Source organism: Oncorhynchus clarkii, chromosome 11 (genome assembly GCF_045791955.1).
Source record: "Oncorhynchus clarkii lewisi isolate Uvic-CL-2024 chromosome 11, UVic_Ocla_1.0, whole genome shotgun sequence".
In the NCBI taxonomy this organism is placed as follows: Eukaryota; Metazoa; Chordata; class Actinopteri; order Salmoniformes; family Salmonidae; genus Oncorhynchus; species Oncorhynchus clarkii.
The window spans coordinates 31,405,020-31,424,930 of NC_092157.1; the positions used below are offsets into that span (position 1 = coordinate 31,405,020).

Below are 19,911 nucleotides of genomic sequence, written 5' to 3' on the forward strand. Positions count from 1 at the left end.
AAATCAATTGAAATACCTATCTGTTTAAAATTGCCTGACATAATAAACCAATAGAAAAGTCCCAAAACGTCATACCCCACCCATCTGGCATGCCAGGCAGACTTAACCAAACACTCAAAGTATTTGAAAAGATTCACATTTTTGTATTTGATCCCAGGTCTACCAAGAGGTCCAAACACTGTATATTGCAGCTCCAGCTGGAGACACTGTATGTGCTCAGTACTGACACCACCAGTCCCCAGGGGTCCCCAAATTAGGTCCCCGGGTCAATAGATCCACAAGGATACCTCAAATTTCCACGAGAATTCCATGAGGCTGAGGCCCTCCTTCTGATGGGGGGGGGTTTGGGGAGTAGAGGGGTGCATCAAGTTGACGGAAAGGGGTGTGTGTTTTGTGTCTTCAGAATATCTCCAAATCAATAATAGGAGAAAATGAGTTTCAGTCCCCAGTTTATTTGTAGCAACCCCCTCTCTCTCTGTCTCGGTCTGTTTGTTGTTTTCTTGACCATCTATGATAGGTATAAAATCCTTTATCCTCATCATAATCCAGGCTGAGGAGGGTGGTGGAGCTACAGCAGGGGGGAGTGGGAGGGAACATGGTGATTGACATGATGTCTGGCCCCTCCCCTCAGCCACAGGAGATGACAGTAAAACGTTTGGAGATGCAGGACATGTTGTGGAGCACGATACCCAGGAGAAAGAGCAGGACACAGGCTACCAGGATCACTGTACACACCCCGGACCACGTGGAGCCCTTCCCCCCTCCACCACCTCCTCCCCCGGCTCCCCTCCTCTCTGCCTCCTCCAGGCCGTCGAGACTCATCCCCAGGGGCTGCAGCTCAGGCATGGTCACCACCGCCACATCCACCTTCTGCTGCCCGCTGCCACCTGGCAGGAACCGGCAGCCCAGTTCGCCAGGCAACAGCGCCCTCTCCTTAGCAGCGGGCAGGGGCAGCATGTAGCAGCCATTGCTAGGCAGGCGGATGAAGACGGGCGTGTGCTCGGAGGCATGTGGGATGGCGATGACGGTAATGATGTCAGGGTCATCGGGGAGCTGGGAGACGGAGAGGCCGGCGGGGAGTTTGGTGACGCCACGGCACCAGGGGCAGCGGATCTCTTTCTGGCTGGACCGCATCTGGGTCAGGCACACAGAGCAGCACGTGTGTCTGCAGTCCAGCAGCTTGGGCCTCCTTCGCGGGCTGTAGTAGTTAAAACAGATCTGACACTCCAAGATGGAGTCCTGCGAGAGAGACCGAGTCTCCATTTTGTTATGGATTGTTATTATGGATCCTTTATAGTAGCAATCAAGAGCAATCACGAGAATAGGCTGGTTTCACAAGGCTAGGTGCTTATAGTTTCAGAAGAAGGGAGAGAACGTGCTCAATTATTATCCTATTGTATAAACAAGTGAAACGGTGCTTGTAACCCTTTGATGTAACTGGCTGTTTTTGTGTACTGCAACACAAACCAGGATGACAAAGAAGAATGCCTCTTATTATTTGACTGTAGTAGCAGGAAGCTAAATGAAATCCAGATCATCTACAAGGCACTTGATTCCTCCTCAGAGCAAAGCTGTGCTGTTTGAGTTCATAGCCCCTGCTCGGTGTCCTTCCACCCACCTGACCGTCTCAGTGTTGGTGTGATGTCTCAGTGTCGGTGTGATGTCACAGGATGATTGAGGTCACACGATGGTTCATCTGTGAAACAAGAGAGAAGACCGCAGTGTTAACGGGCTGAAGAGATTCACGGAGCAGAGAGAGAGAGAGAGTATGTGTGTGTGTGTGCGTGTGTGTGTGTGTGTGTGTGTGTGTATAGAACACTGATTGTGGAGCAGAAATAGGATCACAGGCATGGCATGGGCAGTGTAGCGGGCAGCCAGGCATCTAGGCTTTTGTGTGTCCCGAATGGCACCCCATTCCCTATACAGTGCACTTCTTTTGACCAGAGCCCTATGGGGATTAGGGTGTAGCCTGTGTCCCCCTCAATCCCCCTAGGGCTGGCTCATCAGCCTGGATCTCTCGCATTCATTTTCACACAGATAAATCAGTTAGCTGCCCTGCCCCTATCAACGCTCTGCCTCTCTGCCTGGCTTTGACATCAAAAGGAACCACACACACACACACACACTCTCTCTCTCTCTCTCTGCTCCGTGAATCTCTTAGCTCTCATCAGACACACGACAGAGAAATAACTAACATTACAGAAACGTGTGAGGAAGCTCATACATGCCACATCATACAGAGCAAAGAGAAGGGAGGGAGGTCGTCATGCCACAACCACACGTGATGGAAAGTGACATTATCATCCGTGACATATCCACATCAGACACAATAGGGTAACTCAGGGCACTAAGGGCAGCAGAGGAGATCTGATAGTGGGTGGGATATAAGCATTTTTCATAATATTGCTAATTACTTTTTTTATCTTCAGCCACAGCAGGAAATTAATTTGGTCATCACACTACACAGAATACATCAAAATCAACATAGTTAGCCACAGGCTCTGTGAAAGTTTGTTCTCCCACTCTTCTTCTTACATAATCATATCAGCCATGTTAGTTAAGGCAATTCCAATGGTAACAGAATTACGCCCAGACTCAACATTTTTCACTTCAAATGTAAACCAAACAAAAAACACTGATGTCTAAGCTTAACAAACCACACATCTCTATGCACAAGGACTACTTTAACAAGATGTTACCGTAATTCTGTTGCCAAACGCTGCAACTTTTTCCAGATTTGTTTTGTTTATTTACTATTTACTCCTTTTTCTAAGTAGTCATTGTGCATAGAGTTCTATGGTTTGTTCAATTTTGAAATCAATGGTTTTTGTTTGGCATTCATTTTAAAGTAAAATAAAAAGTATTAGCGTCATTCCGTTAACGTGGAATTGACATTAATCCATGTAGAATCTCTGTTATGACACTCACATTTACAGATGATTACGTTCTGTCAAAATATTGCTGTTAAAATGCCGAAGAGGGTCTATTCCTACTCTTTATTTTCCTGTGAGCTGGGAGTGTGAAATGGAGGATCGGACTCAAAGCAAGGCAAGGCTTTTCTTTCCTCTTCCATCTCTAAGCCCTATAGGGACACTGTAGCTTGTACGGTAGTAGGCACATGTCTTAGTAACTGACTGACAGAGGGACAGTGACATGGAACAACCGTGAAACCTTTTCATTTCAAGGTGACCATAGATACTATTAATGTCAACAATATTGTCAAATTATACCTTGTCAATTAAACTCCTCAGCTCTAACAGCTGTTTGCTCACACGTTGTAATGGAATTATAGCCATAGAGAAGACATCCATGTGACATAGCGGTTGTGTCCCAAATGGCTCCCTATTATCTATGGGTCTTGGCCAAAAGTACTGCACTACTTAGGGAACAGGGTACCATGTCACTGTCCCTCCACCTTTTGGGACTGAAACATCTATTTCTTGTGTTAGGTTTCTAAATCCACTGTAAATGCAACACATTTGCAGCAGTTAGCGTCTCCACCACACCCATCCGAACCTCACCCACTTCCTCCCTTCCCCTCTTTTCCTCTCCCTCTATCCCTCCCCAGGCAAAATGTATCTTTCTGTTTTGGTTCTGATGTGATACCCCCTTCACTCCTCACTCTCCGCTTGACCTAGTTTCTCTAAACCCTTCTGCATTCTCTACCACCCTTTCAAAGTCAAGTAAAATGCAGAAAATGCAGTAATTTTAGTTACGGGGAAGAGAGAGAGAGAGGGGGGAAGATACAGAGGGAGAGAGAAAGAAGGAGAGAAAGAAAGGGAGGCAGATGAAGAGAGAAAAAGAGAGCGAGAGAGAGACCTGCCTGATGGGTAAGACAACCAGGGGTATTAGTAAAAACCCTTCATAAGATAAGGATTAGCTTTGATCTGACAAAAATGCTTTGTGGCTCAATATTCCCATACACTCATTATTTCATGCTCCTCTCCTTCCCTCCTTCATAATTTACTCTCTTCCCCTCCATCCTCTGTTATTTACTCTCTCTAAATACATTTCTCGACTGTTAGTCTGTCTACCTTTCTTTAGGTTACTCCTCTCTCTCTCTCGCTCTTTCACATTATAGTTTTGTGACCCATTTTCACATTTCACCTAGTGTGGGAGAGAAAACACACCTCACTGTCACTGAGCATAACTATAGGAGGTACGGCAAATCTAATTTCTGAACATCCTCTGTAAAACACTTAAAAGCAACTGTGAATGAATTCAAAAAAGTCTTAATACAAGGTTTGGTCCGTCATGTCATATGACTGTAGGAAGGGAATATGATTAAGTAATGATGGTGAGTTCCCTACTGGAACCCCTATCCCTGTCCAGAGCCCCTTTGGCCCCCTGGGACCATCCAAAAGGACAGATACACTCCCTTCGCTGAGCATAACTGGAACACACACACACGCACACACACAAACACTCTGTCCCTCCAGTCTCCCCTGCCTCGCTCCACAGCACACACAATCAGCCGAAGGAAAAAGCTCACTCCTCCTTAAAGACAGCGGCTAAAAATAACCAAGGAAAGGACACACACACACTCCCAAAAATGATAAACTGGTTGGAGCAAGTCAGGGAGGGGGGTAACAAGTAGCAGGGGATTTGGAAGACAAAGGAGGAGAGGAGAGAAAGGGCACAGAAACACAGGTTAACACCTGTCATTGTAAATAAGAATTTGTTCTAAACTAACTTCCCTAGTTAAATAAATAAAATCCCAAATGGCACCCTATTTCCTTATATGCTCCAGTCAAAAGTAGTGCACTAAATAGGAAATAGGGTGTCATTTGGGATGCATCATAGACATTAGACATGCATCAAAACTAAATAGTTCCCTTTTCTGAAAGAAAGGCTGGCCTCCTATAAATTAACATACACTTTCACAAAAAGTAATTACTATGTACATGTATGCATGAAAAGGCATTGATATTACACCACTTACACGGGTGGCCACTTACCAGTACTAGGACTAAAAACTCTGGCACAGTCAGAAACAGTTACTCTGTAAATTGAAACTAAGGGTTAATTGACATTACATGGCATGAGGCAAGGTCTAGGACAAACCCTTGACTAAGTTGCCAAGTACTTTTACGCTCCACACTCACTTCTAGTTAATCCTCCACTCAACAATTAATCTCAATAAGACAAAAAATGTATTATACATCGCAAGTGAAGCACACAAGCGAACAGAGAAGACCACATTTGCCCTTGAGAAAGGTGTATCTCGATGATGAAAAGTGTGTGTGTGTGTGTGTGTGTGTGTGTGTGTGTGTGTGTGTGTGTGTGTGTGTGTGTGTGTGTGTGTGTGTGTGTGTGTGTGTGTGTGTGTGTGTGTGTGTGTGTGTGTGTGTGTGTGTGTGTGTGTCCAGAGGCCTGTGCAGCAGACTGCTGCAGGACACATTATGGCAATTTCCATCTTAAGGACCTAGTCCCTATCAGCAAACACACACACACACACACACACACACACACACACACACACACACACACACACACACACACAGTCCCCATCCACAGACGTGCCTGCCAGGCAGCAGTACTATAAACTCTGGCCCACACACCCACATGAGCGTGACCAACAAACACACAATCCACTACCTCTCGGATACATCAGTAACACAGCTGAGGGGGAGGTGTGTGAGTATGTGTGTCCATGTGTGTGACCTGGAGAGGGAGGCGATCATACATCTCTTGAGGAGCTTGCATCTCATTCTCCAAAGCCAATATTTGACCACGTCCTTGGCTACCTTTCCTTTCTTATCAACAAACCCTAGTGGAAAACTGGAGAGAATAGATACAACACTAGGACCAGACTTACTGATTGAATTTCCCTGATCCTGAAACACAGACACCTCACATTGTTCTGTCTTAATCAATGTCTATCTAGCAGCTGGCTACATTATCAGAGATACAGGTAACTGCCAAAATAAAGGAAACACAAACATAAAGTGTCGTAGCCCTTTACACTTGTACCTGTATACAGGTTGAAAATGGTCGATTTGGGCAATGATAAGTGCATAAATTGGAACGCAGTGGCTGTATAGTAACATGCTATACAAGACCTCAGGCTCTGTCTGTATGGGTTTGACAAGAAGGAGGGATGGGGGAACAAGAAGATCCCCCATGCATTCAGCTAAATGTGCAACTTTTGCAAATGTTTTTGTTGTCTTGAGTGAGAGAAATGCTGTACATGTATTTTGAAAGATGAGACATAGAGGATTATAGTAAATACCGCGTTGATGTCATATAGGGAAGCCAAACATCCAGTCCAAATGTGCACTTCACATTTCCATCTCATAAAAAATCATATCTATTGTCAAAGTGGAGGATCATTATGTTTGATGTACAGTACCAGTCAAAAGTTCGGACACACCTACTCCTTCAAGGGTTGTTCTTTATTTCTACTATTTTCTACACTGTAGAATAACAGTGAAGACATCAAAACTCTGAAATAACACATATGGAATCATGTAAGTAACCAAAAAAGTGTTAAACAAATCAAAATATATTTTCTATTTGAGATTCTTCAAAGTAGACACCCTTTGCCTTGATGACAGCTTTGCACACTCTTGGCAATTAACATCCCTCTACGCTCCTTTGAGACCCCTCTATCAAAGTCTCTGAGATCTCTGCGCCATGGTAGCCAAAATAATGGGCAACTGGGCATTTTTATACATGACCCTAAGCATGATGGAATGTTAATTGCTTAATTAACTCATGAACCACACCCGTGTGGAGGCATCAGCTTTCAATATACTTTGTAGCCCTCATTTACTCAAGTGTTCCTTTATTTGGCAGCCTCTTATTTTTTAAACTGCATTGCTGGTTAGGACCTGTAAGGAAGCCACCTGTTGTATTCGGGTGCATGTGACAAATACAATTTAATTTGATTTGGGATATACACTGAGTGCACACAACATTAGGAACACCTTGCTAATATTGAGTTGCAACCCCTTCTGCCCTCAGAACAGCCTAAATGTGTCAGGGCATGTACTGTTAAAAGCATTCCACAGGAAGGCTGGCCCATGTTGACTCCGATGCTTCCCACAGTTGTTTCAAGTGGGCTGGATGTTCTTTGGGTGGTGGACCATTCTTGATACACACGGGAAACTGTTGAGTGTGAAAAACCCAGCAGCATTGCAGTTAAACTGGCGCACCTGGCACCTACTATCATACCCTGTTGAAAGGCACCATATATTTTTACTTGCCCACTCACCCTCTGAATGGCACACATACACAATCCATGTCGCAATTGTCTCAAGGCTTAAAAATCCTTCTTTAACCTGACGGATTTCATGGGGATTCCTTTATTATGCTAATTTGATTTCAACAAGGGCGCGGACATCGGCTCTAAGGGTGTAACCTTTCTCTTCCCCTTCATCAGTCGTGGCTGAACGACGACAACATTAACATACAACTGGCGGGTTGTACAATGTACCGGCAGGATAGAACAGTGGCGTCTGGTAAGACAAGGGGCAGCGGTCTATGTATTTTTGTAAACAACAGCTGGTGCACGATATCTAAGGAAGTCTCGAACTATTGCTCGCCTGAGGTAGAGTATCTCATGATAAGCTGTAGACCACACTACCTACCGAGAGACCTTTCATCTGTATTCTTTGTAGCTATTTACATACCACCACAGTTAGAGACTGGCACTAAGACAGCATTGAATGAACTGTATTCCGCCATAAGCAAACAAGAAAATGCTCACCCAGAGGAGGCACTCCTAGTAGCTGGGGACTTTAATGCAGGGAAACTTAAATCCATTTTACCATATATGAGCCCTAAAAGCTCATCAATAAGCTAAGGTCCCTAGGACTGAAAACCTCCCGCTGCAACTGGATCCTGGACTTCCTGATGAGCCGACCCCAGGTGGTAAGGGTAGGTAACACCACATTCGCCACGCTGATCCTCAACACAGGGGCCCCTCAGGGGTGCGTGCTCAGTCCCCTCCTGTACTCCCTGTTCACTCATGACCTCACGGCCAGGCATGACTTCAACGCCATCATTCAATTTGCCGATGACACAACAGTGGTAGGCCTGATCACCGACAATGACAAGACAGCCTATAGGGAGGAGGTCAGAGACCTGGCCGTGTGGTGCCAAGAGAACATCTTCTCCCTCAATGTGATTAAGATAATGGAGATGATTGTGGTCTACAGGAAAAGGAGGACAGAGCACACCCCCATTCTCATCGAAGGGCTGCAGTGGAGCAGGTTGAGAACTTCATGTTCCTTGGTATCCACATCACCAACAAACTAACATGGTCCAAGCACACCAAGACAGTCATGAAGAGGGCACGACAAAACCTATTCCCCCTCAGGAGACTGAAAATATTTGGCATGGATCCTCAGATCCTCAAAAGGTTCTACAGCTGCACCATCGAGAGCACTGGTTGCATCACTGCCTGGTAAGGCAACTGCTCGGCCTCCGACCACAAGGCACTACAGAAGGTAGTGCAAACGGCCCAGTACATCACTGGGGCCAAGCTTCCTGCCATTCAGGACCTCGATACCAGGCGGTGTCAGAGGAAGGCCCTCAAAGACTCCAGCCACCCGTGTCATAGACGGTTCTCTCTGCTACCACACGGCAAGTGGTACCGGAGCGCCAAGTCTAGGTCCAAGATGTTTCTATACAGCTTCTACCCCCAAGCCATAAGACTCCTGAACTTCTAGTCAAATGGCTACCCAGACTATTTGGAGCGGAATCAGTAGAATGGTATCAAATACATCAAACACATGGTTGCCAGGTATTTGATGCCATTCCATTTTATCCATTCCTGCCCTCAGAAGCCCCTACTGATCTACACTGAATGAAGTGGATATAACACGTGACATCAATAAGGGATTATCGCTTTCACCTGGATTCACCTGGTCAGTCTGTCATGGAAAGACCAGGTGTTCCTACTGTTTTGTACACTCAATGTCGATACAGATATCATGACAGGAAGAAATACTGATGAAGTGACATCAATCAATTGAGAGAAGGGTCTTTCTGTGTTGTCTATGCATCCAAGAGCATAATAAATGTTATCAACTGTGCTGTCCAAACAAATATCTTTATGTTTTGTTAAATCAGACCAATTCAAAGCCCTTTATGGTATTATGTCTATTCATGTCTACTCAGAATTGTAGCCTGCTGCCTGTTCAAAATGCTTTCAGTCATGACAGTGAGCTGGGTTGTGTGTTGTGCAGAGAAGTAAAACAAGGCAAGCTGGAGTCTAAATCTCCAAATAAAATAAATACTAATCTTTCTTCTCAAGGTCTCTCAGGTCAGGATTAAATCCGATCAGTGGTAGATCCGCGTTATAGCAGGTTTGACATTTAAAGGTAATTTCCAAGATATGCAACATTCACTGTGAATGAGGTCTTCACGAACGTGGGAACAATGCCTGTGACAGGTGCATAGCTGACAAAGCATATCCGGATTGAATCCCAGCCTTAATGTTGTGAACTCTGTGAAATACATCCAGGTTTAGTATCCTTTCCTTGATGTCAGTCATGGCTTACAAGCAATCAAGATTGCCATTTTTTGTATATCTCTGAAACTGAAATAATAAATATCCTAGTAATATCTAACCAGATCCAACGGATGATAAAATGTTTCTGTCTTCTACACGCAATGGCATCCACCTGTTCTATGATGAAATTACAGCGCAAAGCATCCTAATTATCAACAGCATTGCAATCCCTTTGTCTGATGATGAAAGGCGAGTTCAGACAGCACTGATGAGAAGTAGAGATAGTAGGACTACTATCTCTGTGATTAAAGGAACAGTTGAAAGGAGAGGATGGGTGACTATCTACTATCTGCCAGACATATTTACTGATTGTGGAGATGTGAAGGAAACCTCAACTGAACCAGACAGCTTGGAAAAAGTTGATCCTATTAGAAATTAACTCACAGTTTTTGACTCAAATTTAGCTGACCGTTAAGTATTAATCATATCTGTTAAAAATGTGAATAAGGGTTGTAGTTTCCTCGTGTGTACACCACCATTTTTAACAAAGTGCATACATTCTGCTGCTAACCAGCGGGTATTCCACACACACACACACACACACACACACACACACACACACACACACACACACACACACACACACACACTTCACTTCACTTCACTTCACTTAGGACTGGGAATGACATCATTCACACATCGGCAGGCAACGCAGCAATAGTGTATGTGAATGGGAACAGGAAGGAGATACCTAGTCAGTTGCACAACTGAATGCATTCAACCAAAATATGTCTTCCGCATTTAACCCAACCCCTCTGAATCAGGTGTATGTGCCTGTGCGTGTGCGCACATGCAAGCTTACAAACTCTGAAAGAGACGGCTTGAGCTTCTTACCCCAAGCACAGCACTACAGCGTGAGAAGACTACATACACTTGATGTTCTACTAATGCTTGATCTCTCAATGTCTTTCTGACGCACTCTGCTATCAGACAGTCCTACAACACACACCGCTTTTAACACACACACAAACTTTAGTCTTCAAACACACACCCCCTTCAAAACTTGTTTACTTAACACATCATCTATTCTAGTGTTCAATAACATCCCCGAGAGGCAAAACTTTCCTCAGCAAGTCAGTCAAACAGATGATATCTAGAAACAGAGGGAAGCGAGCGGAGATCTAACTCATTGCTCAAAGACAAGAACTGTCACATTACTTGAGTGTAATGTTGCTGGCGGTTCTTGGAAAGGAGTGAAGATATATTATCAAGAGAGAGAATGGATATTGTAGCACATTTTTAGAGTTGCCTGCCCTGAAACTGTTTCTTGTCACCTTATCAAGATCAACACCAGCTACATTGTCACTTTGTCATTATAATCATAGTAACAGTAACACATACTACAACCCTTAACCCTTCAAGTTCTTCTTCTCGTCAGTGTAAAACTATCATAGTGGGCAGAACTGGTTGGAAGATATCATTTCAACCAGGTTCTGAAGCTGAAACGGTGCCATTTCAAACAGTTTTGCCCACAGGGATATTTCAAGATCATACCATAGATTATCTTTGAAATAACACTGCCAGAGATTTCAAGATTATACATGTTGTCAAGGGACATGTATGGTGAAAGTAGAGGGCGTCCGCTTAAACAATCACATCAAATACGTATATTTCCCTTCAGGTCTTTCTATACCGCGCGCGCGCGCACGCACACACGCGCACACACACACACACACACACACATACACACACACACACGCGCACACACACACACACACACACACAAACACACACAAACACACACACAAACACACACACACACACACACACAAACACACACACAAACACACACACACAAACACACACACACAAACACACACACACACACACACGTCTCTGTTGCCAGGCAGTGGAAAAGAAAAACAGACAAACCTAGGCAGGCCTGAGAGTTTTAGTATAATCTCATATTAGAACCTTACCTGAGCCGCTTAGCTCTTCCCCAGGGCTGTAGAGCTGGTTTAAACAGCATCATGCATATGCTGACTACAGTTATATAACTGTATCATGTAGACCCTGACTACTACCACTATACACTGTACTGTGTATACCCTGAATACCGCTATATGCAGTGCTGATACTGTATTATATATGTACACTGTACTATCTACTGTGCTAATACTCTCTCTCTCTTTACTGTAGCACAGCGACAGCTAAAGCACCATAGATCCTTGTGTTGTGAAACTGATGCAGAGGTAGCTAGCTACTAGTTTTACAAATCCATGCTCTGTGTACCGAATACTGAGCCTCCTATCATGTAAAGGGAGCCACCCATAGACATTATTTACTTAACAACTAGCCAGTTTACTAACCAATCAACAGCCAACCACCCATAGATAATATAGTCAAAGGTTATGTCCCAAATGGCACCCTATATTCATAGAGCCCCATAGGGCTCTGGTCAAAAGTAGTGTACAGCAGTGTACATAGAGCATAGATAGTGTCGCAGTAAATTTGGGATGCAGACAAAGGCTTATCTTAGCTCAGAGGCAAACACAATTGTAGGCTACAGCTATATCCCCTGTCGTTAGTTACTAAGGCAGGGCCTTACCGTGGGCTTTAAAGACTTACACCTGCGTTCCAAATGGCAATTTTTGTAGGGGTTGATACATTTTTTGTAATAGAAAATCAAGTGTGACTTTTCAAAGCGGAAATAACAAACATCAAAAGCCTTTTTAAACATGAAATACACTACGAGTTTTACATTTCCTGCAAGAGTTCTCTTGCAAGAGTGTGATCAAATTAAGCCCTGACCAGATGTACTACACTATAAAGGGAATAGGGCGCCATTTAGGACCCGGCTACACCAATGGGGATCAACGGAATAGCAGCATTGATTGTTCATTAATCAGTCAATGCGACCGGATTGTTAGCTCACTGAGTGGATTATAAATGGCTATTTCAGTAGGAAAATATCCCAGCTTGTCCCTGTGTGTGGGCATACAGACAAATCAATTCTAAAACAGTCCTTAATTTCAAGGGAAACAATGTGTCTATACTAGAGTATATTTGTTATACTAAGTTAAAATAGCTAATAATTCTTTGAGTATAAACCAATTATAAACCCTAATTCAACAGGGTAATTTTCTCAGTAAGGCTATCTTGACAAACATGAATCAAATCATGAGCTAACAACATTCAGCTTTCGCGCATGCATTTACTTGCTCCCACAAAAATAGATTTAAAGAGCACTGCTACTGTATATGGAATAGCTTGGATAACAGTAACGCTCTGCTCATAGATCTATTCATGTCCAGTATGAAATTATGAGTGGATCATAGTTTTGACTAGATAGCTGTGAGGTAGTTGTCCCCAATTGGAACAAAATCAGTGTGTGACAAATTATAAACCTGATCTGAGGAATGGGCCAGATTCTCAATCCCAGTAGGCTGTCATGACTCCTGCTGCCCTGGGACTGAATTTGAGGGATTACTGTTCTGTTGTCTCTCTGTCTCTCTCTCTCTCTCTCTCTCTCTCTCTCTCTCTCTCATTGAGGTGAAGAAAGGAGAGAGATATTTCATCTGACTGGTTGGCGTGCAGCGGTGGACAGCTCTGGTTGGTGAAAACACAAACAGATCGATGAGATGATTGGCACCACACGACAATCCCGGCCCTTGGGCAGCCCAGACACTCAACCTTCATCCCAAATGGCATCATATTCCCTATGTAGTGCACTACTTGTGACCAGAGCCCTTTGGGAATAGGGTGCCATTTGGGATGCAAACACACACTCATGCCCCCCCCCCCCCCCCCCCTCTCTCATCTCAATCAACTTCACACAAGACCATTATGTAGGCCAACTCACACAAACACTATCAAACACACACATGCTATTTAACACCCTCCTAGATCCTTGGGTACACATTCTATCCACCCTAGTACACTCATGAAAATACAGTGATGAAAGCTACTAAAACCACTTCTATCTTTCCAGAGGGAACGTCCTCTGTAAGTGAAATGGAAAAACGTAGAAAAAGGCTAACATTGATATATAGTGACAATAAATTAGCTTTGCTAGCGCTTTAAATCCTCCACCCTCTGGGACCCTGCAGCTATTAATTCCTTTTTGAGGACAGTCAGCTATCAAGCGTTTTTCTTCCTTTTCATTCCCACTGAAAACGTTCCCAGATGTTGGCAAATCAACAGCCTTTAATATTCCTCTACCCCCTCATCTCATCTCGTATCCCCCCTCGTTTCTGGCAAACTCAAACGCTGAAAAATGAGCTCTTGTCTATTCTTCTCGTCTGACAGATGAGGTGGCCTTTGTGATGTACGTGATTTCTCCAAACTGCACGACAACGGGCACAAAGCAACAACGTCAAAGCAATGAGCATCCTGACAGGTATCCCAGCAAAACTCTGAAGAAATTACCAACCCAAACAGGTAAGAAATTCGAACTCTCGTGAACAATAGTGATTCGGTTCTACACAAACATCATCAAGTCCATCCTCACCTCCTCGTTAGGGAATGAGTAGGCCCGCTCTAAGGGCAAACTGCAGCAGATTGTCCTCTCTGCTAAGAGGTTCATCAGCCGCCACCTGCCCTCCATCGAGGTCCTGCACGACTCCAGGGAAAGGAAGCGTACAGGAAAGATCATTGCTGACCCCTTCAACCCCCTCTTCCAAAAACTCCCCTCAGGGAAAGAGTTCAGGGCCCAGTTTCCCAAAAGCATAATAAGGCTAAGTTCATTGTTAGATGAAGTATTCTATACGCAGCCAAGACAGAAAGATAAATGCGGTCAGAGACCCACTAAAGCAGCACCGCACCCTCAAGATTTTGAGCCTGCCTGGCAGAGTTGGTTCTAACAGAGCCAAAGCCCCCAGTTGGGTGAGCATAATATACAAGGAATTTCTCAAAGCTGCTAATGAGAACCTTGACTACCTTAAACCTAGCCGGTGGGGATTCCAGTGGGGTGCCCCAACCCAGGTAGTGGCAGTGCTGGCAACACTAGCTGCACTAACCCATGGGGAGGGGGTCACACTCTGACAAGGGGGCAAATTATTGTGGCCCTGGTGGCACAACATAATTAAAGGTCTGACTGCACAGAGATGCTTGGGAAAATGGTCACAACAGGGGACCAGCGTGTGTGTGTTTCAGGGGAAAGGGATGTATCGGAGCTCCATCAGATAGGACATTGGTTAATCAAATCTCCCCATTCTTGCTCAATTTTGCATGCCTTCTCAAACAGCTACAACTGAATAGGCATTCGCACATCAAGTCCTACAGGCTCGGGGTTAGAACAACTGTTGAACATCTGAGCTTGTGGTTGTTTGTGGAGGAAGGGTGGGGAGTGTGTATGAGTGTGTGTGTGTGTGTGTGTGTGTGTGTGTGTGTGTGTGTGTGTGTGTGTGTGTGTGTGTGTGTGTGTGTGTGTGTGTGTGTGTGTGTGTGTGTGTATCCCACACCTGTTGCTATGGGGTAAAGATGTTAGGGACAATATAGGATGAATCACAATAATTGTTTTCGAAAATATTAATTGCTTGCCAAAAATGTAATTTTTGTAATGACAATCCTGGTTGTAGGTAACAATCTTTTGCATTATTACGCATATTGTTCATTAATTGTGGGAATTAAGAATAGCAAGATTTGTTTTATGTACACTAGCAGTCAAAAGTTTTAAGAGCACCTACTCATTCAAGGGTTTTTCTTTATTTGTACTATTTTCTAAATTGTTGAATAATATTGAAGACATCAAAACTATGAAATATCACTTATGGAATCATGTAGTAACCAAAAAAGTGTTAAACAAATCAAAATATATTTTATACTTGAGATTCTTCAAAGTAGACACCTTTTGCCTTGATGACAGCTTTGCACACACTTTGCATTCTTTCAACCAGCTTCACCTGGAACGCTTTTCCTATAGTCTTGAAGGAGTTCCCACATATGCTCAGCACTTGTTGGCTGCTTTTCCTTCACTCTGCTGTCCGACTCATCCCAAATTTCAATTTGGTTGAGGTCGGGGGATTGTGGATGCCAGGTCATCTGATACAGCACTCCATTGCCAAGTTAGATAAAGATTCAATAAAATAAAAATAAAGCAAGTCTCTTCTTATTATTGGTGTCCTTTAGTAGTGGTTTCTTTGCAGCAATTCGACCATGAAGGCCTGATTCACACTTTGTCCTCTGAATGGTTGATGTGAGATGTCTGTTAATTGAACTCTGTGAAGCATTTATTTAGCCTGCAATTTCTGAGGCTGGTAATTCTAATGAACTATCTTCTGCAGCAGAGGTAACTCTGGGTCTTACATTCCTGTGGCGTTCCTCATGAGAGCCAGTTTCATCATAGCGCTTGATGGTTTTTGTGACTGCACTTGAAGAAACTTCCAAAGTTCTTGAAATTTTCCGTATTGACTGACCTTCACGACTTAAAGTAATGATGGACTGTTGTTTCTCTTTGCTTATTTGAGCTGTTCTTGCCATAAAATAGACTTGGTCTTTTACCAAATAGTGGTACAGTATGTTTTAAATAACTGTATATAATACAATTGAGGTGAGGCTGTTGGAAATGCTTTTGGCAGTTAATGTGCTTCTGTTATGTGGGTGGCACTGTGTGCTATTTTTGAAGGATAGGTTCCAGGTCTCTTGGGGTCCCTGTGATCCGGGGGGGACCGGGGTGGTCTGCCGGTCACTGGGACGACAAACCAACTTGGGATAGGTGTAGGTTTTAGAGGGTGGAATGGTGGAGAACAATTGGAGGTTTACTTAGTAACAATGCAAATATCATGGTACAGCTACAGTTGAAGTCGGAAGTTTACATACACCCTAGCCAAATATATTTAAACTCAGTTTTTCACAAATCTTGACATTTAATCCTAGTAAACAATCCCTGTTTTAGGTCAGTTAGGATCACCACTTTTTATTAAGAAATATTTATTTTATCACATTCCCAGTGGGTCAGAAGTTTACACTCAATTAGTATTTGCTAGCATTGCCTTTAAATTGCTTAACTTGGGTAAAACATTTAGGGTAGCATTCCACAAGCTTCCCACAGTAAGCTCCTGACAGAGTTGATGTAACTGAATCAGGTTTGTAGAACTCCTTGCTCACACACGCTTTAACAGATCTACCCACATATTTTCTACAGGATTGACGTTACGGCTTCGTGATGGCCACTCCAATACCTTGCCTTTGTTGTTCTTAAGCCATTTTGCCACAACTTTGTAAGTATGCTTGGGGTTATAGTCCATTTGGAAGACACATTCACGACCAAACTTTAACTTTAACTGATGTCTTGAGATGTTGCTTCAATATAACCACATAATTTTCCATCCTTATGATGCCATCTATTTTGTGAAGTGCACCAGTCTCTCCTGTAGCAAAGCACCCCCACAACATGATGCTGCCACCCCCGTGCTTCACGGTTGGGATGGTGTTCTTCAGCTTGCAGGCTTCCCCTTTTTCCTCCAAACCTAACGATGGTCATTATGGCCAAACAGTTCTATTTTTGTTTCATCAGACCAGAGGACATTCGTTAGTATGATCTTTGTCCCCATGTGCCGTGGCAAACCGTAGTCTGGCTTTTTTATGACGGTTTTGGAGCACTGGCTTCTTCCTTGCTGAGTGGCCTTTCAGGTTATGTCTATATAGGACTCTTTTTACTGTGGATATAGATACTTTTGTATCTGTTTCCTCCAGCATAATCACATGTTCCTTTGCTGTTGTTCTGGGATTGATTTGCACTTTTCGCACCAAAGTACGTTCATCTCTAGGAGACAGAACGTGTCTCCTTCCTGAGCAGTATGACAGCCACGTGGTCCCATGGTGTTTATACTTGCATACTATTGTTTGTACAGATGAACATGGTACCTTCATGCACTTTGAAATTGCTCCCAAGTATGAATCAGACTTTCAAGGATCTACAATTTTTTTCTGAGGTATTGGCTGATTTATTTTGATTTTCCCATGATGTCAAGCAAAGAGGCACTGAGTTTGGAGGTAGTCCTTGAAATACATCCACAGGTGCACCTTCAATTGATTCAAATTATGTCAATTAGCCTATCAGAAGCTTCTAAAGCCATTCAATTGTTGGAAAAATTACTTGTGTCATGCACAAAGTAGATGTCCTAACCGACTTGCCAAAACGATAGTTTGTTAACAAGAAATTTGTGGAGTGGTTGAAAAATGAGTTTTAATGACTCCAACCTAAGTGTATGTAAACTTCTGACTTCAACAGTAGGTACATGGTTGCAAAGGGCATCAGTGTCTTAACAGCATGATTTGCCAAGGCAGGAAACTCTGAGCGCAGCCCAATACAGAAATCTGGCAGTGGCTTGTGATGAAAATGTTTTTTCAAAGAAACGCTTAGTGTAATTTTCATGAGGCTCTTGTTCAGATATCAGTAAGTGGACTGGAATCCAGTTGTTTGTGTCATCCGTTTTGGGAAAGTACCTAAGTGATTGAGCAGCCATCTCACTCAGGTGCTTCGCTATAGCACATTTGACATTGTCCGTAAGCCTGAGTTCATTTGCACACAACAAATCATACAATGATGTAAAGACCTGTCTGTTGTCCTTGTTAATGCAGACAGAGAACAGCTCCAACTTCTTAATCACAGCCTCAATTATTTCCAGCACATTGAACATAGTTGCGGAGAGTCATCAGGCAAGAAAAAAGATCACCCAGATAGGCAAGTCACGTGAGAAACGGGAGAAACTCGGGCATCATGCAAGCGGTCAGACGAGTGAAAATGATGGTCAGTCAAGAAAACTTTAAGCTCGTCTCTCAATTTAAAAAAACGTATCAATACTTTGCACCTTGATAACCAGCACACTTCTGTATGTTGTAAAAGCGGTACATATAGTCGCTGCCCATATCATTGTATAGCGCAGAAAATACACGAGAGTTCAAGGGCCTTGCTTTAACAAAATTAACCATTTTCACAGTAGTGTCCAAAAAGTCAGGCATTCCCTTAGCACCAAGAGCTTCGGGAGCAACTGCTTGCATGCGCGTTACCACTCCACTATGTCTGCATGTCATGGCCATCAGTACAGATACCAACACATCTTGACCACCAAATTCAATTTGATGTCACAAAGCTGTCCAGTACTTTAAAAATATCCTCTCATGTTGTCCTGGTTTCCAGTGAGTTTGCAGAAGAGGATGTCTTCCTTAATTGACCTCCCATAAACGTAACGGACATATACCAGGAGCTGTGCCCACCACGCCTGTTGACTCATCCAGCTGTAACACATAGAATTCACTGGCTTGTATGTGAAGCATTAATTGTTTCAAAACATATCCTGCTATGTCAATGATGCGTCATGAAACAGTGTTGTTTGATGAAGGCATTGTCTGTATAGTTTTTTGGGCCTTTTCCCCCTGCATTGTCCCAGCCATATCTGCGGCAGCAGAAAAAATTAAGTCCTCCACAATACTATGGGGTTTGCCTGTCTTAGCCACTCGGTAGCTCACCATATCAGATGCTTCTTGACCCTTCTTTTTAATGGTATCTGTTGCTTTTATACATGTCTTACTACTCGAAAGTCGTCTTAATTCTCACTCAAAAAACTCCAGCGGCTTATTTTTGTTTCTATACATTGTTTCTAAATGTCTGCGCAAGTGTGAAGGTTTCATCGAGTTGTGAGATAGTGTGTTATATGTGCAAAAGTACTATGGCTAAGGAAAGGCACTACTCCCAATATAAGTTAACCCCAAATCAATGTAGTTCTAATCATATTTGTGCCTCTTTGATGGTCCAACATCCCTGTCTGTTGTTCGGTGCTTTCCCAGGTAAGGGGGCAATAGCTCTTCTGCTGCATCAGATTCACAACTGTCAGTGTCCATGCCAGCTGGGCTAACAACAAATGTAAAATGACTGATGCTAGCATTGGATGTGCTTGTGGAAGCAGAACAACTTGTGTCGTCGACAGGTGCAGGTGTAGTGCTGCTGGTAGTAGCAGTACTACCAGTAGAGCTGTTATGCGTCTATGGACGCGGGCCTTACTTTTTTTAACCATTAATCCATCTTCGAGCAAACGGAAAGAGCAGCAGCTACGTCTGGCTACATATGGACCGGTAGTGTAATTCCCGCGAGAGAGTAACGGTTAATGTGATTGGATGTTAATTATTCGACTAGGCTACCTGTATTTACATTGTATTGTTATTTTGCTGAACACTATATGGTTAAAAAAATGTATTGGTAGTAAAACAAGGCTACTCAGGCGAGAAAAAAACTTCCCCCAAACGGTTAGCCCTGTTGGAAAACATATATGGAATGTTTGAAAATGTGAATAATCTTTTTTTTAAACAACAAAAAAAACACGTGAATCACATTTTTATTTGACGTACCCCCGACAGCATTGCGCATACCCCAGTTTGGGAATACCTGCCTTACACAGACCCCTATGGACCCTGCTCAAAAGCAGTGCACTCTATAGAGAATATAGTGCCAT

General features: G+C 43.4%; 1 protein-coding gene across 1 annotated transcript in view; it reads right to left on the bottom strand.

The window, feature by feature from the left end:
• Positions 1-538: 538 nt before the first annotated feature.
• Positions 539-19,911, bottom strand: part of LOC139420433 (E3 ubiquitin-protein ligase RNF152-like) — a 46,644-nt gene continuing 27,271 nt past the window's right edge. Inside the window, exon 2 of the mRNA XM_071170562.1 lies at positions 539-1,696. Coding sequence (XP_071026663.1) covers positions 628-1,263 — 636 coding nt within the window. The 5' untranslated portion in view covers positions 1,264-1,696 and the 3' untranslated portion in view covers positions 539-627. The remainder of the gene's footprint in view (positions 1,697-19,911) is intronic.